We start from the raw sequence: 21,777 nt of genomic DNA on the forward strand, positions 1-21,777 counted from the left end.
TATGACTGCATAACAATTAAAGGGTTGATTCCAGGATCTCTTATACCATGTTCTCTCATAAGGCAGAGTAGAAAGTATACGGCAAAGGAAACTTGGAAGTACTAAATGATATTAGAGGAAAGCCATTAGTGTGATGCCATGGAGGCCAAAGGAAGAAAATGTATCAAGAAAGAGAGAGCGGTTAATTGTGTTGAATGTTGTTGAGAAGCCAAGGAAGATAAGGACTTAAAATATTAGATACATAGAGATAGTTAATGATGATAGTAAATGCTCTTTGGTAGTTTGAGGCTAAAGTTATACTGGAGGAATGAAAGAGTTAGATAAAAGATGAATACATGGAGATAAGTTATAGATAACTTCTCTAAGAGATCTGGCTAAGAAAAAAAAGAGAACCGGGATCTGGGCAGGTTTATACTTGTTGCTTTTAATATGGAAGAGACTTGAGCATAATGAATAATGAATGTGAGAAGTGATTGAGATGGTAGGTTTGAATGACCAAGAGAGAGGAGGAACAATAATCTAAGCTTCCTTACATTAAATTGATAAAGTCATACTTCCAATGTCTTCTCTGGCAGGATAAATAGCAATCTAACCTTAGTTCCTCACTTTCCAGGTTTTATTTTCATTAGTTTCTAAGCTATTTATTCAATAACTATTTATTCAGTGTTGTATTTACAAGGCTAAACTAAGAACAACAAAAATAAGTTCAGAGACTTGACACATTCAGTTTTCATCTATTAAACTGGTGCAAATATAGGTTGGTGGGAGAAAGGTGTGGCTCTACATAACTTTTTGGTAACTCAGGCTGCTGGTGATTTACTTGGGTTCCCAAGTCACATGTGATACCAACATGGAAGAATGCATAGAGAAGGGTTTTCAAGCCAAGCCTAGAAGAGGCACATGTCACTTCCACTCACATTGAAAATAATGGCTAGAATTCAATCATACTCAACTCACAGGAGGCTGGAAAATGCCTCTCTGTGTGTCCAGGATGGGGAGGAATTAGATCTGGGGAACAACAGTCAATGTCTGTCATAAGCACCTACTATGGCCCAGGTACACTGTGGAATGCTAAGGATGCAATGATAAAGGGGTTCAATGAAACTGTGTCCTCATAAATTCACATACAACTCAGTAGCAAATATTGTATTAAATAAACATTTCCCAAACATAATGAGTGTTACAAGAGAAAAAGGAAGTGTGTTGTGGGAATACCTATCAGGGAACCTGAAGATTGAGAAGCAAAATGAATCTGAATCACATAGAAGATCATGTTTCAGAGGTTGTTATTTGAATTTCTTGGTTAAGACTGTTTTCACATCATACTGAAGACAAAACCTGTTAAGCCTTGGAAATAGCACCCTTAGAAGCAGAGCTGATTCCTATGCTTCTATAGCCAGATTGTCTTTTTGTTCCATACCACACAAGACCTCAAATAAACTGAAGTCCTGAAAGATCTCTCATCAGCTACCAGTCATCCTCAAATGGCCAATGTTATCTCCATCTGCCATCTCATACTTCCCATCTTAGCTGGTGACTCCCAAATCTTGCTAACTATTAGAATCATTTATGGAGTGTTTTTAAATTTATAGCTTTCTTTTTTTTTTAAATTTATTTTTTATTGGTGTTCAATTTACTAACATACAGAATAACACCCAGTGCCCGTCCTGAGCCCTATGCCAGACCTCCTGGACACAGAATCTACAATAACTATAGGTCAAAGCAAAAATGAAATGGGGAATTACTAATTTTTTGAACTGAATGAAAATGAAATATATTGAATTTGTGATATGCAGGCTGAAGCAGTACTTATAAGGAAATGTATAACAGTACAGGACCTATATAAGAAAAAATATCCCAGTAACTTCAGCTTCCACCTTAAGAATCTAGAAAAAAAGAGGAAGTTAAAAGCAATATAAGCAGAAGAAAGAAAATAATAAAGAGAGAAAAATCAACAAAAAAGAAAACAATAAAGAAAATCAATGAACTCAAAATCTATTTCATTGAGAAAAGAATTAAGACTGATAAGCCTCCAGCCAAACTGAACAGAAAAGAAAAAAAGAGAGAGAAGACACAAATTATCAATACTAGGAATGAGAGTGGTGACCTCACTACAGATGCTGCAGATATTAAAAGGATTATGAGAAATATTATGCTAATAAATTTCACAACTTAGATGAGATGGAAAACTTCTTGAAAGACCTAAAACATCCTAAGTCTGGATCATCTTTCACTCTTTCTTAGAGTCTTCCTTCCCATCACTCATCTTTTCTAAAGATACTTTTTCTGGTGATTTTCACTAGACGCAATTTTTACTCCCAAATTCCATACTTCTTACCTTTGAAAGTGTGGCTTCTCTCTAAATTTATATGTCTATATTTTAACATAAAATAACTCACAAGAACAGCTTAAAAATAAAGGGAGGGAACAGATTTCCTAGAAATTATGGTGGGGGAAGGCAGCCCCAGTGGCTCAGCGGTTTAGTGCCGCCTTAAGCCTGGGGTGTGATCCTGGATACCCGGGATCAAGTCCCATGTCAGGCTTCCTGCACAGAGCCTGCTTCTCCCTCTGCCTGTGTCTCTGCCTTTCTCTCAATATCTCTCTCTCTGTCATGAATAAATAAATGAATTTAAAAAATAATTATTATTATGGTGGGGAAAAAGATGAAAGGAAGAATAAGAAAAGGAAGAGGAGGAAATGGGTTCAGAAGTAAATCAGGGCTCTGGACATGTCTGGGAAGAAGACTCTGGAAGAAAAGCAGATCTACTTCCTATACAAACTACCCTGGAACCTATGATTTAAAGTGGACTTTCTCTCATCCACCTCAATTCTGCTCTAAGTGACAGATATTATAAAGGATACTTTGGGGTCAAAGAAAAAGCCCACATGGGTATTGCTAAGAGAATATGTAGTAAATGAAAGCTCCCTAAGGTCAGGTTCTCTGTCTTATTCTTCTGTATTGTTTTAAACACCCCCTCCCAAAAAATAATTCTTACTTTATGCTGAATAAGTAAATACATAAATGTGTTAATTAGTTGATGCTGGCTCATGACATGGTGATATGGTGCCACCTGCCTCAGCACTAACTCTTCCTGTAACCTTTCTCAGGAATGTCCATTTTTCCAAGAGACTCCCTTGCCTACCAGTTTCCATGGTGAAGTCTAACACCCCCATTAGCTTCCACAGGAGTGGAAAAGGCAGACTCCAATCTGACTCCCCATTAGTTTCATTCTCTTTGGATCAAGTCTAACATAAAGAAAGTTATGAGATGTCAGGGGAATGGACAAGAAGCTACTACCCCCACCTTACCCATGGTTTCACTTTCCATAGCTTCAGTTATCTGCAGTCAACCACAGTCTGGAAGCAGACATAACATTCAGACACATCATCAGAAAGTCAATAGTTGCCTAATTCTACATTATAATGCCTATATCAATCACCTCACTTCATCTCATCTTGTAGACACTTTATCATCTCACATCATCACAAGAATAAAGGTGAGTATGATACAATAAGATATTTTGAGTAAGAGACACCACATTCACATAACTTTTATTATGGTACATTATAATTGTTCTATTTTATTATTAATTATGTTGCTAATCTCATATGGTACCTAATTTATAAATCAAACCTAGGTATGTATAGGTATGTATATATAGAAAAAACAGAACAATATATATATATAAAGTTCAATATTATCTGCAGTTTCCAGCAACCACTGATGGTTTTGGAATGTATCCCCTGTGGATAAAGAGGGGACTACTGTACCTTAAGAGATAAACAATAAACATCAACTCTGAGATCCTAAACCAATGGTATAACATGGTCATTTCCTAAATTCGGTCTGTTTATCTTAAAGACAAACAAGTAGAGGGTTAAACCTTCACATGTATGTTCATTGCACCCAAGAGAGTCTTATCTCAACTTAATTAAATTAAATTAAATATTGGATATCTTATTAATATGAACAAGTATGATGCAGAAGTCTCACCCAAACTTTTCTGAACTGTAAATGGTCCTGTTTTAAAGTATGAGCCAAGAGGTCTGGGGGCAATGAAGGGAAAAGGCTTCTTTTGGCCCCAAAAAATGATAAACAGCTTCATTTTATAACATGTTACAGAATGCGGTTTGAAGGGCAAGATGGTGGAGGAGTGGGTGCCTCAACTCACCTGGCCCCACCAATGTACCTAGATTACTTTAAAATCATCCTGAAAACCTATGAATTCGACCTGAGATTTAAAGAGAGAATAGCTGGAACGCTACAGAGAGAAGGGTTTTTGCTTCTAACAAGGTAGGAAGGTGGGGGGGGTGGATAATCAAATAATCCAGTGGGGGAGGAGCCTCCCCCCCCCCCCCCCGCGAGGAGCCAGGCTAAGGCCCGACTCAGGGACAGAAGGCCCAGTCCTAGAGAAGCAGGAACTTTAAAACATTCTTCCCGGACTTTAAGGCACTTAGCAGAGAAATTGAGGAGAATCGCAGGAGGGGCAGCGGAGCCTCTAGTCTCCCAGAGTCACTAATAGAAGTGCGCCCCTGGGGAGAGCGCACCACACACCAAGGGCAATCTCGGTAAAGGGTTGGAGCGCGCACCAGCAGGGCCTCGGGAGCAGATGGTCGGTCCGCCGGGGCTCCAGGCGGAGGGGGCTGCGCCCTGCTGCCTTCGGAAGCCACGGCCGGGGAGTGCGATTCCAGCAGCACAGGCTCCAGATCCCAGGGCATGGGGGACACAGCCCAAGATCCTGCGCTCCCCTGGGGCAGGCGGAGGCGGGAAGGGCACAGGACAGCAAGGACTCTCCTGCCGCTGGGCGCCCCCAAGCTGGGCAGGTCAGTGCCCCCCACCCTCGGAGCATCCAGGACAGTGAGGACTGGGAGACTGCGGTAGTTATTGCAGGAGCTGACTCCAGGGATGGAGACCTGGCCACTGCCAGTGGGGTTGTTCCTCCTGGTGTCAGTCACCCTGTGCCTGGGACAGAGTGGGGCCGCCAGGGAACAGAGGCCTCATGGGGAAAAGAGCTCCCACTGAGCCCAGCATCAGCAGGGGGCAGGGCAGCTCCCCAAGGGCCCACACCTGAGAATCAGCCCAGCAGGCCCATCACCCAGAAGACCAGCTGAGGAACAGGGGAAGAGCAAGTTCTTGGCCCAGCAGTGCTGGAAAGCTCCAGGGAAAGTCGAGGGACTTACAGTATATAGAACCAGAGGGTACCCCTCCTTTTTTTCACCTACGTTTTCCCAGTACAACTCGTTTTTATATCAGACTGTAAATTTCCAATTTTTTTCTCTTTTCCCACCTTAACTAAATTATTTTACCACCTCTTGATTTTTAATATTCTTCCATTTTGACTTTCCTATTTCTATAATAACAGGTCCTAGATATATTTTCCACTTCTAGATTCCCTTCAACATAATCAATTTAATTTTGGGAGATATACAAAATATGTTTTTTTGTTTTTTGTTTTTTGTTTTCTCTGCCTCTTTTTGTTCTACAATGGTGGAAGTTAATACCTTCTAAAACATGACCAGTATGCACCCAGAACCAAGTGGTATACTGTACTAGTTCATTCTGTGAGGTTCCTCATTCCCATTCTGCCCCCCTCTTTTTTTAAGATTTTATTTATTTATTCATGAAAGACAGAGAGAGAGAAGTAGGCTCCATACAGGGAGCCCTATGTGGGACTTAATCCCAGGACTCCAGGATCACGCCCTGGACCAAAGGCAGGCACCAACCCACTGAGCCACCTAGGGATCCCCTGCCCCCTCTTTTATCTCATTTATGTTATGGTGGTCAATGTTGAGGCCCTCCACAAGTATTTCTGGCTTATATAAATTTGGGACTGAGCATCTTATAGCCAACAGAACTTCATATACTCATAAACAAGAAGATCACCATCTAGAACCCCTCAGGTAGACTACATTCTCCCTCCACAACAACTTAATCACCACCATCACCTCCCAGTCCCCCCGTTTTTCTCTCATTTTTTAATAATAAATTTATTTTTTATTGGTGTTCAATTTACCAACATACAGAATAACACCCAGTGCTCATCCTGTCAAGTGCCCCCCTCAGTGCCCACCACCCAGTCACCCCCACCCCGTGCCCTCCTCCCCTTCCACCACCACTAGTTCCTTTCCCAGAGTTAGGAGTCTTTATGTTCTGTCTCCCTTTCTGATATTTCCCACACATTTCTTATCCCTTCCCTTATATTCCCTTTCACTATTATTTATATTCTCCAAATGAATGAGAGCATATAATGTTTGTCCTCCGATTGACTTACTTCACTCAGCATAATACCCTCCAGTTCCATCCACGTTGAAGCAAATGGTGGGTATTTGTCGATTCTAATGGCTGAGTAATATTCCATTGTATACATAGACCACATCTTCTTTATCCATTCATCTTTCAATGGACACCGAGGCTCCTTCCAGTGGCTATTGTGGACATTGCTTTATAATTGTCTTTCTGACATTGAATTGTAATCCAAATTCTGTAACTCTTGACAGAGAGGACTGTTTATGATTCTTTCTTTTGTCGCAAGTTCTTCTTTCTAGCCATTTTGCTCAGTGCAGAGTGGCTGTATAGTGGGCTGTGTCAAGAATATCAACCACGACCTAAATAAATTTCACCCTAGGTGATTCTGCCAAGTCAGAGGCCAGATATTGGAAACTTAGATCAGAAAGAAATGAAAAAAAAGGACCACAAACGTGTAAAACAAAATTTAAAACAAAGTAGTAAAAAATAAAAGGCCAGGAATCCTAAAGAAGAAGAGAGATAATAAAAGAATGGAAAGAAGAAAGACAGTCTCTTCACAAATGGTGCTGGGAAAATTGGACATCCACATGCAGAAGCATGAAACTAGACCACTCTCTTGCACCATACACAAAGATAAACTCAAAATGGATGAAAGATCTAAATGTGAGACAAGATTCCATCAAAATCCTAGAGGAGAACACAGGCAACACCCTTTTTGAACTCAGCCACAGTAACTTCTTGCAAGATACATCCACGAAGGCAAAAGAAGCAAAAGCAAAAATGAACTATTGGGACTTCATCAAGATAAGAAGCTTTTGCACAGCAAAGGATACAGTCAACAAAACTAAAAGACGACCTACAGAATGGGAGAAGATATTTGCAAATGATGTATCAGATAAAGGGCTAGTTTCCAAGATCTATAAAGAACTTATTAAACTCAACAGCAAAGAAACAAACAATCCAATCATGAAATGGGCAAAAGACACGAACAGAAATTTCACAGAGGAAGACATAGACATGGCCAACAAGCACATGAGAAAATGTTCCGCATTACTGGCCATCAGGGAAATACAAAATCAAAACCACAATGAGATACCACCTCACACCAGTGTGAATGGGGAAAATTAACAAGACAGGAAACCACAAATGTTGGAGAGGATGTGGAGAAAGGCGAACCCTCCTGCACTGTTGCTGGGAATGTGAACTGGTGTAGCCACTCTGGAAAACCTTGTGGAGGTTCTTCAAAGAGTTAAAAATAGATCTGCCCTAACACCCAGCAATTGCACTGCTGGGGATTTACCCCAAAGATACAGATGCAATGAAATGCCAGGACACCTGCACCCCAATGTTTCTAGCAGCAATGTCCACAATAGCCAAACTGTGGAAGGCGCCTTGGTGTCCATCGAAAGATGAATGGATAAAGAAGATGTGGTCTATGTATGCAACGGAATATTACTCAGCTATTAGAAACGACAAATACCCACCATTTGCTTCAATGTGGATGGAACTGGAGGGTATTATGCTGAGTGAAACAAGTCAATAGGAGAAGGACAAACATTATATGTTCTCATTCATTTGGGGTATATAAAAAATAGTGAAAGGGAATAAAGGAGAAAGGAGAAAAAATTAGTGGGAAATATCAGAAAGGGAGACAGAACATGAGAGACTCCTAACTCTGGGAAATGAACAAGGGGTGGTGGAAGGGGAGGTGGGCAAGGGGTGGAGGTGACTGGGTGACGGGCATTGAGGGAGGCACTTGATGGGATGAGGACTGAGTGTAATGCTATATGTTGGCAAATTGAACTCCAATTAAAAAAAAAAGCTACTGGTCGCTCTGGAAAAAAGCATAAAGGATGCAAGAGACTCCATGACTGCAGAAATTAGATCTAATGAGGCCAAAATTAAAAATCAATTAAATTGATTGAGGATTAATGAGGTAGAAGAACGAGTGAGTGACACAGAAGACAAATTGATGGCAAGGAAGCTGAGGAAAAAGAAAAACAATTAAAAGACCATGAGGATAGGTTAAGGGAAATAAATGACAGTCTCAGAAGGAAAAATCTATGTTTAATTGGGGTTCCCAAGGGTGCCGAAAGGGACAGAGGACCAGAAAGCATATTTGAACAAATCATAGCTGAGAACTTCCCTAACTTGGGGAGGGAAATAGGCATTCAGATCCAGGAGATAGAGAGGTTCCTCCCCCCCAAAAAAAAACAATAAAAACTGTTCAACACCTCGACATTTAATAGTGAAACTTGTAAATTCCAAAGATAAAGACAAAATCCTTAAAGCAGCAAAAGACAAGAGATCCCTAACTTATATGGGGAGAAATATTAGATTCACAGCAGACCTTTCCAAAGAGACCGCACAGGCCAGAAAGAGCTGGCAGGATAAATGTCAAGACATATTCAAGGTCCTAAATGAGAAGAATATGCATCCAAGAATACTTTATCCAGCAAGGCTCTCATTCAGAATAGGAGAGATAAAGAGCTTCCAAGATAGGCAGAAACTGAAAGAATATGTGACCACCAAACCAGCTCTGCAAGGAATATTAAGGGGGACTCTGTAAAATAAAGAAGAAGCCCAAAGAAATAATCCACAAAAATAGGGCCTGAATAGGTATTAAGATGACACTAAATTCATATCTTTCAATAGTAACTCTGAACATGAATAGGCTAAATGATCCCATCAAAATATGCAGGGTTTCAGACTGGACACAAAAGTAAGACCCATCAATTTGCTGTCAACAAGAGACTCATTTTAGAAGTAAGGACACCTCCAGCCTGAAAGTTAAAGGTTGGAGAACCATTTACCATACAAATGGTCTTCAAAAGAAAGCAGGGATAGCAATTCTCATATAAGATAAATTAAAGTTTATACCAAAGACTGCAGTAAAAAGGAAGAAGGACACTATATCATACTTAAAGGATCTATCCAACAAGAGGACATAACAGTCATGAATATTTATGCCCGTAATGTGGGAGCTGCCAAGTATATCAATAAATTAATAACCAAGGTAAAGACATACTTAGATAATAATACACTAATACTGGGAGACTTCAACACAGCACTTTCTGCAAATAACAGATATTCTAAGAACAGTTCCAAAGAAACTAGAGCTTTAAATGATACATTGGACCAGATGGATTTCACAGATATTTACAGAACTTTCCACCCAAACTCAACTGAATACACATTTTTCTCAAGTGCACAAGGAACTTTTTCCAAAATAGACCACATAGTGGGTCACAAATCAGGTCCCAAAGGATACCAAAAGATTAGGATTGCCCCCTGCAAATTTTCAGATCATAATGCGTTGAAATTTTAAGTAAATCACAAGAAGAAATTTGGAAGTAACTCAAACACGTGGAGGTTAAAGAGCATCCCACTAAAAGATGAAAGGGTCAACCAGGAAATTAGAGAAAAATTAAAAAGATTCATGGAAACTAATGAAAATGAAGATACAATGGTTTAAAATCATTGGGATACAAGAAAAGCAGTCCTAAAAGGGAAATACATCACAATACAAGCATCCCTCAAAAAATCAGAAAAAAACTCAAATACACAAGCTACCCTTGCACCTAAAGGAACTGGACAAAGAACAGCAAATAAAACCTACAACAAGCAGAAGAGGGTTAATAAAGATTCGAGCAGAACTCAATGAAATAGAGACCAGAAGAACTGTAGAACAGATCAGCAAAACGAGGAGTTGGTGCTTTGAAAGAATTAATTAGTTAAAAAAGAATTAATTAGATAAACCATTAGCCAGTCTTATTAAAAACAAAAGAGAAAAGACTCAATAAAATCATGAATGAAAGGAGAGATCACAACCAATACCAAGGAAATACAAATGATTTTAAAAACATATTATGAGTAGCTATATGCCAATAAATTAGGCCATCTAGAAGAAATGGATGCATTTCTGGAAAACCAAAAACTACCAAAACCGAAACAGGAAATATCAGAAAGGGGACAAAACATGGAAGACTCCTAACTCTGGGAAACAAACTAGGGGTGGTGGAAGGGGAGGAGGGCGTGGGGTGGGGGTGACTGGGTGGTGGGCACTGAGGGGGGACTTGACAGGATGAACACTGGGTGTTATTCTGTATGTTAGCAAATTGAACACCAATAAAAAATAAATTTATTATTTAAAAAAAAGGAAGAAATAGAAAACCTGAACAGGCCAGTAACCAGGGAAGAAACTGAAGCAGTCATCAAAAACCTCCAAAGACACAAAAGTCCAGGGCAAGATGGCTTCCCAGGGGAATTCTATCAAACATTTAAAGAAGAAACAATACCTATTCTACTTAAGCTTTTCCGAGGGATAGAAAGGGACAGAATACTTCCAAACTCATTTTATGAGGCCAGCATCACCTTAATTCCAAAACCAGACAAAGACTCCACAAAAAAGGAGTATTGGAGACTAATATCCCTGATGAACACAGATGCAAAAATTCTCAACAAGATGCCAGCCAACAGGGTCCAACAGTACATTAAAAATATTATTCATCATGACCAAGTGGGATTTATCCCCGGGATGCAAGGCTGGCTCAACACTTGTAAAGCAATCAATGTGATAGATCATATCACAAGACAAAACACAATGATCCTCTGATTAGATGCAGAGAAGGCATTTGACAAAATACAGCATCCATTCCTGATCAAAACTCTTCAGAGTGTATGGATAGAGGGGAAATTCCTCAGCATCTTAAAAGCCATCTAAGAAAAGCCCACAGCAAATGGGGAAAATGGGGAAACACTGGGAGTCTTTCCCCTAAGATCAGGAACACGACAGGGATGTCCACTCTCACCACTGCTCTTCAACATGGTACTAGAAGTCCTAGCTTCAGCAATCAGGCAACAAAAAGAAATCAAAGGTATTCAAATTGGCAAAGAACTCAAACTCTCCCTCTTTACCAATGACATGATACTGTATATATAAAACCCAAAAGACTCCACCCCAAGATTGCTAGAACTCAGACAGCAATTCAGGAGTGTGGCAGGAAACAAAATCAATCAATCAGTGGCATTTCTATACACTAACAATGTAACTGAGGAAAGAGAAATTAAGAAGTCAATCCCATTTACAATTGCACCCAAAAGCATAAGATACCTAGGAATAAACCTAACCAAAGAGCTAAAGGATCTATACCCTAAAAACTACAGAACACTTCTGAAAGAAATTGAGGACACAAAGAGATGGAAAAATATTCCATGATCATGGATTGGAAGAATTAACATTGTGAAAATATCAATGTTACCAGGGCAATTTAATGTTTAATGCAATCCCTATTAAAATACCATGGACTTTCTTCACAGAGTTGGAACAAATATCTTAAGATTTGTGTAGAATCAGAAAAGACCCTGAAGAGCCAGTGGAATATGGAAAAAGAAACCCAAGCTAGGGGCATCACAATGCCAGATTTCAGGTTGTACACAAAGCTGTGTTCATCAAGACAGTGTGGTACTGGCACAAAATCAGACACATAGATCAATGAAACAGAATAGAGGATCCAGAAATGGCCTCTAACTCTAGGGTCAACTAATATTCCACAAAGCAGGAAAGACTATCCACTGGAAAAAGGACAGTCTCTTCAATAAATGGTGCTGCGAAAATTGACATCCACATGCAGAAGAATGAAACTAAACCACTCTCTTGCACCATACACAAAGATAAACTCAAAATGGATGAAGGATCTAAATGTGAGACAAGATTCCATCAAAATCCTAGAGGACAACACAGATAACACCTTTTTTGAACTTGGCCAAAGCAAATTCTTGCAAGATACATCCATGAAGGCAAGAGAAACAAAAGCAAAAATGAATTTTTGGGACTTCATCAAGATAAAAAGCTTCTGTAGAACAAAAGAAACAGTCAACAAAACTAAAAGACAACCTACAGAATGGGAGAAGATATTTGCAAATGACCTATCAGATAAAGGGCTAGTTTCCAAGATATATAAAGAACTTCTTAAACTCAACATCAAAGAAACAAACAATCCAATCATGAAATGGGTAAAAGACATGAACAGAAATTTCACAGAGGAAGACACACACATGGCCAACAAACACATGAGAAAATGTTCCGCATCACTGGCCCCAGGTGAAATACAAATCAAAACCACAAAAAGATACCACCTCACACCAGTGAGAATGGTGAAAATTAACAAGACAGGAAACAACAAATGTTGGAGACGATGTGGAGAAAGTGGAACCCTCTTGCACTGTTGGTGGGAATGTGAACTGGTACAGCCACTCTGGAAAACTGTGTGGAGGTTCCTCCAAGAGTTAAAAATAGATCTGCCCTATGACTCGGTAATTGCACTGTTGAGGTTTTACCCCAAAGATACAGATGCAGTGAAATGGCAGGACACCTGCACCCCAATGTTTATAGCAGCAATGTCCACAATAGTCAAACTGTGGAAAGAGCATCAGTGTCCATCAAAAGATGAATGGATACTTGCCTCACATTAAGATCTTTCATCCATTTTGAGTTTATCTTTGTGTATGGTGCAATAGAGTCTAGTTTCATTCTTCTGCATGTGGATGTCCAATTTTCGCAGCACTATTTATTGAAGAGACTGTCCTTTTTCCAGTGGATAGTCTTTCCTGCTTTGTGGAATATTAGTTGACCCTAGAGTTAGAGGCCATTTCTGGATCCTCTATTCTGTTTCATTGATCTATGTGTCTGTTTTTATGCCAGTACCACACTGTCTTGATGAACACAGCTTTGTAGTACAACCTGAAATCTGGCATTGTGATGCCCCCAGATATGGTTTTCTTTTTTAATATTCCCCTGGCTATGTGGGGTGTTTTCTGACTCCACACAACTCTTAAAATAATTTGTTCTAACTCTCTGAAGAAAGTCCATGGTATTTTAATAGAGATTGCATTAAACGTGTAAATTGCCCTGGGTAACATTGACATTTTCACAATATTAATTCTGCCAATCCATGAGCATGGAATCTTTTTCCATCTCTTTGTGTCTTCCTCAATTTCTTTCAGAAGTGTTCTATAGTTTTTAGGGTATAGATCCTTTACCTCTTTGGTTAGGTTTATTCCTAGGTATCTTATGCTTTTGGGTGCAATTGTAAATGGGATTGACTTCTTAATTTCTCTTTTCTCAGTTACATTGTTAGTGTATAGAAATGCCACTAACTTCTGGGCATTGACTTTGTATCCTGCCACACTTCCAAATTGTTGTATGAGTTCTAGAAAACTTGGGGAGGAGGCTTTTGGGTTTTCTTTTTTTTTTAATCTTTTATTGGTGTTCAATTTACTAACATACAGAATAACCCCCAGTGCCCGTCACCCATTCACTCCCACCCCCCACCCTCCTCCCCTTCTACCACCCCTAGTTCGTTTCCCAGAGTTAGCAGTCTTTACGTTCTGTCTCCCTTTCTGATATTTCCCACACATTTCTTCTCCCTTCCCTTATATTCCCTTTCACTATTATTTATATTCCCCAAATGAATGAGACCATATAATGTTTGTCCTTCTCCGACTGACTTACTTCACTCAGCATAATACCCTCCAGTTCCATCCACGTTGAAGCAAATGGTGGGTATTTGTCATTTCTAATAGCTGAGTAATATTCCATTGTATACATAAACATATCAGATAAAGGGTTAGTTTCCAAGATCTATAAACAATTTATTAAACTCAACACCAAAGAAACAAACAATCCAATCACGAAATGGGCAAAAGACATGAACAGAAATCTCACAGAGGAAGACATAGACATGGCCAACATGCATATGAGAAAATGCTCTGCATCACTTGCCATCAGGGAAATACAAATCAAAACCACAATGAGATACCACCTCACACCGGTGAGAATGGGGCAAATTAACAAGGCAGGAAACAACACATGTTGGAGGGGATGCGGAGAAAAGGGAACCCTCTTACACTGTTGGTGGGAATTTGAACTGGTGCAGCCACTCTGGAAAACTGTGTGGAGGTTCCTCAAAGAGTTAAAAATAGACCTGCCCTACGACCCAGCAATTGCACTATTGGGGATTTACCCCAAAGATACAGATGCAGTGAAACGCCGGGACACCTGCACCCCGATGTTTATAGCAGCAATGGCTTTTGGGTTTTCTATGTAGAGTATCATGTAATTGGTAAAGGGGGAGAGTTTGACTTCTTCTTTGCCAATTTGAATGCCTTTTATTTCTTTTTGTTGTCTGATTGCTGAGACAAGTTTCCATCAAAATCCTAGAGGAGAACAAAGGCAACACCCTTTTTGAACTTGGCCACAGTAACTTCTTGCAAGATTCATCCATGAAGGCAAGAGAAGCAAAAGCAAAAATGAATTTTTGGGACTTCATCAAGATAAGAAGCTTTTACACAGCAAAAGATACAGTCAACAAAACTAAAAGACAACCTACAGAATGGGAGAAGATATTTGCAAATGACGTATCAGATAAAGGGCTAGTTTCCAAGATCTATAAAGAACTTATTAAACTCAACATCAAAGAAACAAACAATCCAATCATGAAATGGGCAAAAGACATGAACAGAAATCTCACAGAGGAAGACATAGACATGGCCAACAAGCACATGAGGAAATGCTCTGCATCACTTGCCATCAGGGAAATACAAATCAAAATCACAATGAGATACCACCTCACACCAGTGAGAATGGGGAAAATTAACAAGACAGGAAACTGCAAGTGTTGGAGAGGATGTGGAGAAAGGGGAACCCTCCTGCACTGTTGGTGGGAATGTGAACTGGTGCAGCCACTCTGGAAAGCTGTGTGGAGGTTCCTCAAAGAGTTAAAAATACATCTTCCCTACGACCCAGCAATTGCACTGCTGGGGATTTACCCCAAAGATACAGATGCAATGAAATGCCGGGACACCTGCACCCCGATGTTTCTAGCAGCAATGTCCACAATAGCCAAACTGTGGAAGAAGCCTCGGTGTCCTTGGAAAGATGAATGGATAAAGAAGATGTGGTCTATGTATACAATGGAATATTACTCAGCCTTTAGAGTAATACCCACCATTTGCTTTGACGTGGATGGAACTGGAGGGTATTATGCTGAGTGAAACAAGTCAATTGGAGGACAAACATTATATGTTCTCATTCATTTGGGGAATATAAATAATAGTGAAAGGGAATAAAGGGGAAAGGAGAGAAAATGAGTGGGAAATATCAGAAAGGGAGACAGAAATTGAGAGACTCCTAACTCTGGGAAAGAACTAGGGGTGGTGGAAGGGGAGGTGTGCAGGAGGTGGGGGTGACTGGGTGATGGGCACTGAAAGGGGCACTTGATGGGATGAGCACTTGGTGTTATTCTATATGTTGGCAAATTGAACACCAATAAAAAATAAATTTATTAAAAAAATTAAATAAATAAAATTCAATTGAAATAATAAGAATATTAAAAAGTAGTGAAAGGGATTAAAGAGGAAAGGAGAGAAAATGAGTGGGAAATGTCAGAGAGGATGACAGAACATGAGAGATTCCTAACTCTGGAAACAAATGGGGGCTAGTGGAAGGGGAGGTGGGCGGGGGGATGGGGTGACTGTGTGATGGGCACCTAGGGGAGCACTTGACAGGATGAGCATTAGGTGTTATGCTATATGTTGGCAAATAGAACTCCAATAAAAAAATATTAAAGAAGTAAAGATTTAAAAAAATTTAAGGTGTTACAACAAAGAAAAAATGGCAAAAAGTAGTTCAAAGGAAATAGTGAAACAGAGGATTTAAAAGTGAATGAAATCATTGACAGTAAGCGCTGGTAACTGAAAAACATACTATATGGAAAAATTAGAGATATTACACTGAAAAAAATAAGATGCGAACAGGTGTAAATGTGAAAAAGAATGGCCTACTGTCATTCTAAAATGTTATGCTATATGGTAGGCAATAAAAGATCCTCAGTGGATTTTAAGTAGGGGAGCAAGATAATCAGAATTGTGTTTGGAAAAACTCCAGCAAACTACATGGGATTTAGGACTATGCCAAAGATATTCAAGGCAAGAAGACAAATGTGGAGATATAGCAATCCTCTAAGCAAGAGGTAATTGTCTGGACTAGAGCACTAGTTGTCAAAATGGAGAACACAAACATGTTTATGATACATTTCTAAATAAACCTAAAAAACAGGTAACTTATAGACTGAGATCTAATATCATTCGGACTTCTCCAGGACCTAACAAAGATCCAAGTGGCTGAGATGGTAGGGACAGAAATAGCAATGTCCAAACAAAGGAAATGGGTAAGGTAAAAAGATACCCATGTGAAAGGCACATGATGAAGGACTTTGTCCAGAACATACCGTAACTTCCAGCCAAATCTCCTAAAAGTGGCAGCCAATCCCTCTCATTCTAGTCCTTAACTCTAGGCCCTTCTAGGTGACCCAGTGAGTATTCATTAAATAAGTGAGGAAGAAGCCAAAGGAGCCCTTCTATAGTTTTGTCTCTATAATTGGCATTTAGTATTTATTAAGAAATTACATAAATAAGGTGGTGGTAGGGGTGGTGGTGGTGGTGTATGTGTGTTTATACTCACAAAATGGCTATGTCACTTAAGATCAAAGCCATGAAACTTTTCCTGAACATATAAACTATCACAAACTTGAAATCCCTTCTAAAATCTAGTGGCTGCATCTTTAGAAAAAAATTAAAATGTGTCTGATTCATCTGTTTATTATCCACGTCTCCAATAGGCTTTCAAATATAAAAACAGATACACTCATCATATGAGTGTATTCATCATATGTCCATACAGAAGCATGCATACATTCATTCATCATATGTCCATACAGAAGCATGCATACAAACATGTATAAAAAATCTGGAGAAGCGTGCCTCAAGAAGCTCAGTTAATTAGGCATCCAGTTGTTGATTTCAGCTCGTCTTGATCTTGAGGTGGTGGATTCAGGCCTGGAGTGGGTTCCATGATGGACTCCATGCTGGGCATGGAACCTACTTAAAACAAAAATCTGGACAAATAATCACCAAAATTCTAACAGTGTTTGTCTTTTTTTAAATTTTATTTATTTATTTATTTATTTATTTATTTATTTATTTATTTATGATAGTCACAGAGAGAGAGAGAGGCAGAGACATAGGCAGAGGGAGAAGCAGGCTCCATGCACCGGGAGCCCGACATGGGATTCGATCCCGAGTCTCCAGGATCGCGCCCTGGGCCAAAGGCTGGCGCCAAACCGCTGCGCCACCCAGGGATCCCGAGTGTTCGTCTTTTAATGTAATAAGTTTACATTTATATCTTGAGAGTATAAAAGTTTATTTACAGTGATCATATACTGCTTTCCTAATAAGAAAGAGGATCTGTCTCTTTCTCTTTCATTCTCTTTCTCTCAATCCCAGTATCAGGGTACTACTGGGTAAGAGGCTACTTCTCCATCTAAAACAGCCAAAGTCTGCACTGACTCTAGTTTATACTCCTAGTCCTGCTGGCCACCACACATCTGAGCATATCAGATTCCATATGGCTCACAATTCTCATCTTTTAGTTTCCAGTTCAAGAAATCAGATGTGTTCTCTCCATACTCTCTCTACCAAGCAATCTTCCAGCTATAGCCAGGAATTTCTGGCTGGCTCTGTACTATGCTTTCTACTATACTACCTGCTTCTCACACTCATGTACTTCTCTTTGGACCTGCTATGGCACCCTCATGGGTGGTAGTCTCATTTCTGCCCCGTCTATTCCCACTGCACCCATACCTTCTCCTTACCATTCTGCTTCCTTCTAGAAGTGTCGTGTCTACCTTATGAGGCTCATACATAGACCTCTGGGACCATATTCATGCTAAGTATAGCTAGCACTTCTCCTACAGTCTTGTTTTACAAGCACTAATGCTTGGGCTTCCCTGGCAGGCCATTCAGAGCCTAGGAGATATGTGGTGTCCATTTATATGAACTACTCAGTTTCTTTGGAGCCATGCTTGTCCTAATCTTGATTTCTGGCTAGCCACATGGGCCACTGGCTTTGCTCAGCCTCATGATGCTTCCTGCTCTTGGTCCTGGTCTGTGAGAGACCCACCATTTCTGACATGTGCTTCTAGGTGTTCTCAACTGCATTTCTCCATAAAGTGTCTCTCCAGGTATCCAGTGAGTTCCTCCACTTCTAACTACACTATTTTCCAAACTAGCCACTTTTTGGGAATGACCCAAACATACTTCTGCTGCTGCTACCCAGGTAGGTGGAAAATAACAGGAAATTCCTATATGCAATGCTAAATGAGTTAGGAAGGAAATTAAATACCTCCTCTAAAAAATACAAGACTCTGGAAATGTCTAACTTACTACCTCATGGATTTCTCTGATAGTCCCTCCCCACAGTATGGGATTGAGCATCAAAAGACAATTCTTTGTGACCTCATATAATCCACTGATCCCCGTTAACAGTTTCCCCACTAGCATAATAGTGATACTAAACATATTACTGCCTAGATCAAAAAGTTGATAAGGAAAATAAGCATAGAAAAGTGTCCATGAGCTGTGAAAACTCTCAAAACAGAGTTTTGTAGGTAACTAGTCTTTTCAAGGTTCCATTTCTAATTCCCCTCTTAAGGGCTGGTGCCCAAGAGAACAGAAAGTATTTATTCTCTGTGAAGATTATCTTGAAGAAGGAGATCAAGCTATATTTCTTTTCCTAGGATCCAATATGGTTAGGCATTCTGAAGAAGAAATAACAGTTTTAAGCCAGATTATCTGACTGTATTATGCTCTTGTGTTTATTTTACTTTGCCATGCTTAATCCTTTGATCAAAATCAAAGATGTGCCATCTTCATCTTAGAATGCCATCTTCAACTTAGAATGCTAAGGACTATCAGTGAAAGCAATTAGAGATCTGTACTAAATGGTTAAGTGGGAAATAATAACCCTCCAGCTACAACTACCTCAGGGTTCTAATAATTATATAGAGAGAATTATAAAGGGAAAATAATATTTTAAAATGGGGATCAGTAGTATATAGTTCTGCCCCTATCCTATAGAGAAATTCTCCAACCAGTTTCATATTTAAAGAATCAGTTGTAAAAAGAAAAAAAAAAGAATCAGTTGTGTTTCTACTAGGGAAGATTTTTTTCCTAATACTGTCTTCCAAAATGTTGATATTAAAATCTGAATTGAAAAACTGAGTAAAAAGGAAGTTTTCATTGACACCTAGAGATCTGAAGTATGGTTGGTCACATGGAAAAGACGAAGGATACGCTGCCGGATCTCCTTTGTCTTGACTCCATAAACAATGGGGTTGAGCACAGGAGGTACAAGTAGGTAGGTGTTGGCCATAATGATGGGCAGGAAGGAGTCATGTCTCTTGCCAAAGCGGTGCACCATAGATAATCCAATGAAAGGTACATAGAATATGAAAACAGCACATACATGAGAGACACAAGTGCCAAATGCCTTTGCCTGGGCTTCACGTGTCAAGCCCAACACAGTCTTGAGGATAAGTAGATATGACAAGGAGATGAGAAGTGAGTCCAGGCCAATGGCAGAGATGATGACAATGAGGCCATAGATGATATTGACACGGATGTCAGCACAAGCCAGCTTCATGACATCTTGGTGTAGGCAGTAGGAATGGGAAAGAATGTTGGAGTGGCAGAAAGGCAGTCGTTTGATAAAAACAGGCAGGGGTGCCATAAGTGCAGTACCCCGTACCACAGCAGCCATGCCAATCTTCATAACACGAGGCAATGTTAGTACAGTGGCATGGCGTAGTGGGTGGCAAATGGCCACATAGCGGTCAAAGGCCATGGCCAGCAGTACTGTGGACTCCATGCCAGATAAAGAATGGATGGCAAACATCTGTAGTAGACAAGCATCAAACTGGATGGTAGTGGAATTGAACCAGAAGATGGCCATCATTTTGGGCATAGATGAGGTGGAGATAAGGATGTCAAGGCCAGAAAGCATGCAAAGAAAAACATACATGGGTTCATGTAGGCTGTGCTCAGTCCGCACAATGTAGATGATTGTCAGGTTACCCAATACAGCAATAAAGTAGAGGGAGCACAAGGGGAAGGCCAACCAGAACTGAGCTTCTTCCAAGCCTGGGAGGCCTATTAAAATAAAATATGTGGCACTGGATTCATTGCCATTGGGGTCCACCATAGTGAAGAAGCTGAGCCTCAACCAGTGCCAGGCAATTAGACACTGGAATACAAAAACAAGCCATTGTCAGATGCTCCAGGATCTCAATATCATGCTTTTTCCCCTCCAACTTGATGTCCTATTCTCTGACCCAAACTAACTTCATTGCCTATCCACACTCTGATTCTATTCTAAACTCAATTTAACCACCATTTGTAACTCAAGACCCAGTTCTAATTACTAATCCTACCTCTAAAGTCAATTCTAAAAACAACAGAAATACTAGGACAAAAATTCTAAGTATATTTTAAGTCATTTAATTCACCAAAAATGGTTGTTGACTATTGACTATACTGACTGAGTATACATCAGACTTAGATGATAACAAATCCCATCACTTCCTCTACCCTTTCCTACCCATATGCTCCTCTATGCTCAATACCAACTGTAATTCTATAAAACTAATTCCAATCCAAATGTAGCAGTACTAACACAGAGCAACACTGTAACCTAATTTTATCATTAATATTAATGATGTTTCCAATTCTAACCTTTACCCTAACTTGAACATTAATCTAACACTTAATTCTGGTAGCTATTTCAAACTTGATCTAAAACTTAATACTACCTATTTTATTATGATAAACCCTAATCTACAGTTTTAAACTGACATACTAACTTTATTCTAAACTCTAACTCTACATTTTACTCTTGCCCAAATGTCCATCTGGAGTCTTACATTGTCCAGACTACCCAGTTTATATCACAAAACAAACAATGGCTGCACTGGATGCCACTGGTATCCCACTAAATCCCCATCACCAAACCTATATATATATATATCCATTTGAGTGATAAAGGCTCACAGTTCTCCCTTTCCCCACAAAATTATCCTTGATCAAATGAGAGACACTTCACCCAGAAGTTATACTATCCTCTAGGACAAATCTAGAGGTCAGTGATTGTCTGACTCAAAGGGCCAAAAGGCCAACTGCTTTGCCTTTAGGTAAGACCAAATCTTGCACTGTGTTCTTCAGAACTTCCTGAAGAACCAGACCTTGCTGAGACCACAGCCTTGCTTAGCTTTCTTCCTCTCCTCTATCCTGCTTCTCTCACTCCTCTTCTCAAGACAGTCATTTGTCATTGTATCATTTAAAAAAGAATCACCATCTCAAGCTCTGTTTCTAGGGGATCCACCAAGTGTAAGAGTAGGACTGACACAGGAAACTAAATCTGAAAGATGGTAGCATTAGAAGCACTGCAGGAAAAACCAATCCTATAGCAGATCCCTGAATCTGGCTACAAAAGTGATGGATCTAAGTAGATACTGTTGAGATGGAAAATATCAGACTTGAGTTTTCTCAGATCCTTTCTCTCTATTGAAATAATTATAGAGTTAACTTACTTCTTCCTTTCCATTTTTCCATCCATAAATATTCATGTACTTCTATGA

At 39.7% G+C, this 21,777-nt stretch overlaps 1 protein-coding gene and 1 long non-coding RNA gene across 2 annotated transcripts in view; both read right to left on the bottom strand.

The window, feature by feature from the left end:
* The window catches only part of LOC140614920 (uncharacterized), a 97,514-nt gene that overhangs the window by 39,036 nt on the left and 36,701 nt on the right, over window positions 1–21,777 (bottom strand). The gene's annotated exons all lie outside the window — the stretch shown is intronic.
* Window positions 17,312–21,350, bottom strand: LOC140615556 (olfactory receptor 51E1). The gene has a single exon (XM_072795418.1). The coding sequence runs from the start codon at window positions 20,343–20,345 to the stop codon at window positions 19,392–19,394; it is 954 nt and encodes a 317-aa protein (XP_072651519.1). The 5' UTR covers window positions 20,346–21,350; the 3' UTR covers window positions 17,312–19,391.

This window comes from Canis lupus, chromosome 23, assembly GCF_048164855.1.
Source record: "Canis lupus baileyi chromosome 23, mCanLup2.hap1, whole genome shotgun sequence".
NCBI classification, from domain to species: Eukaryota; Metazoa; Chordata; class Mammalia; order Carnivora; family Canidae; genus Canis; species Canis lupus.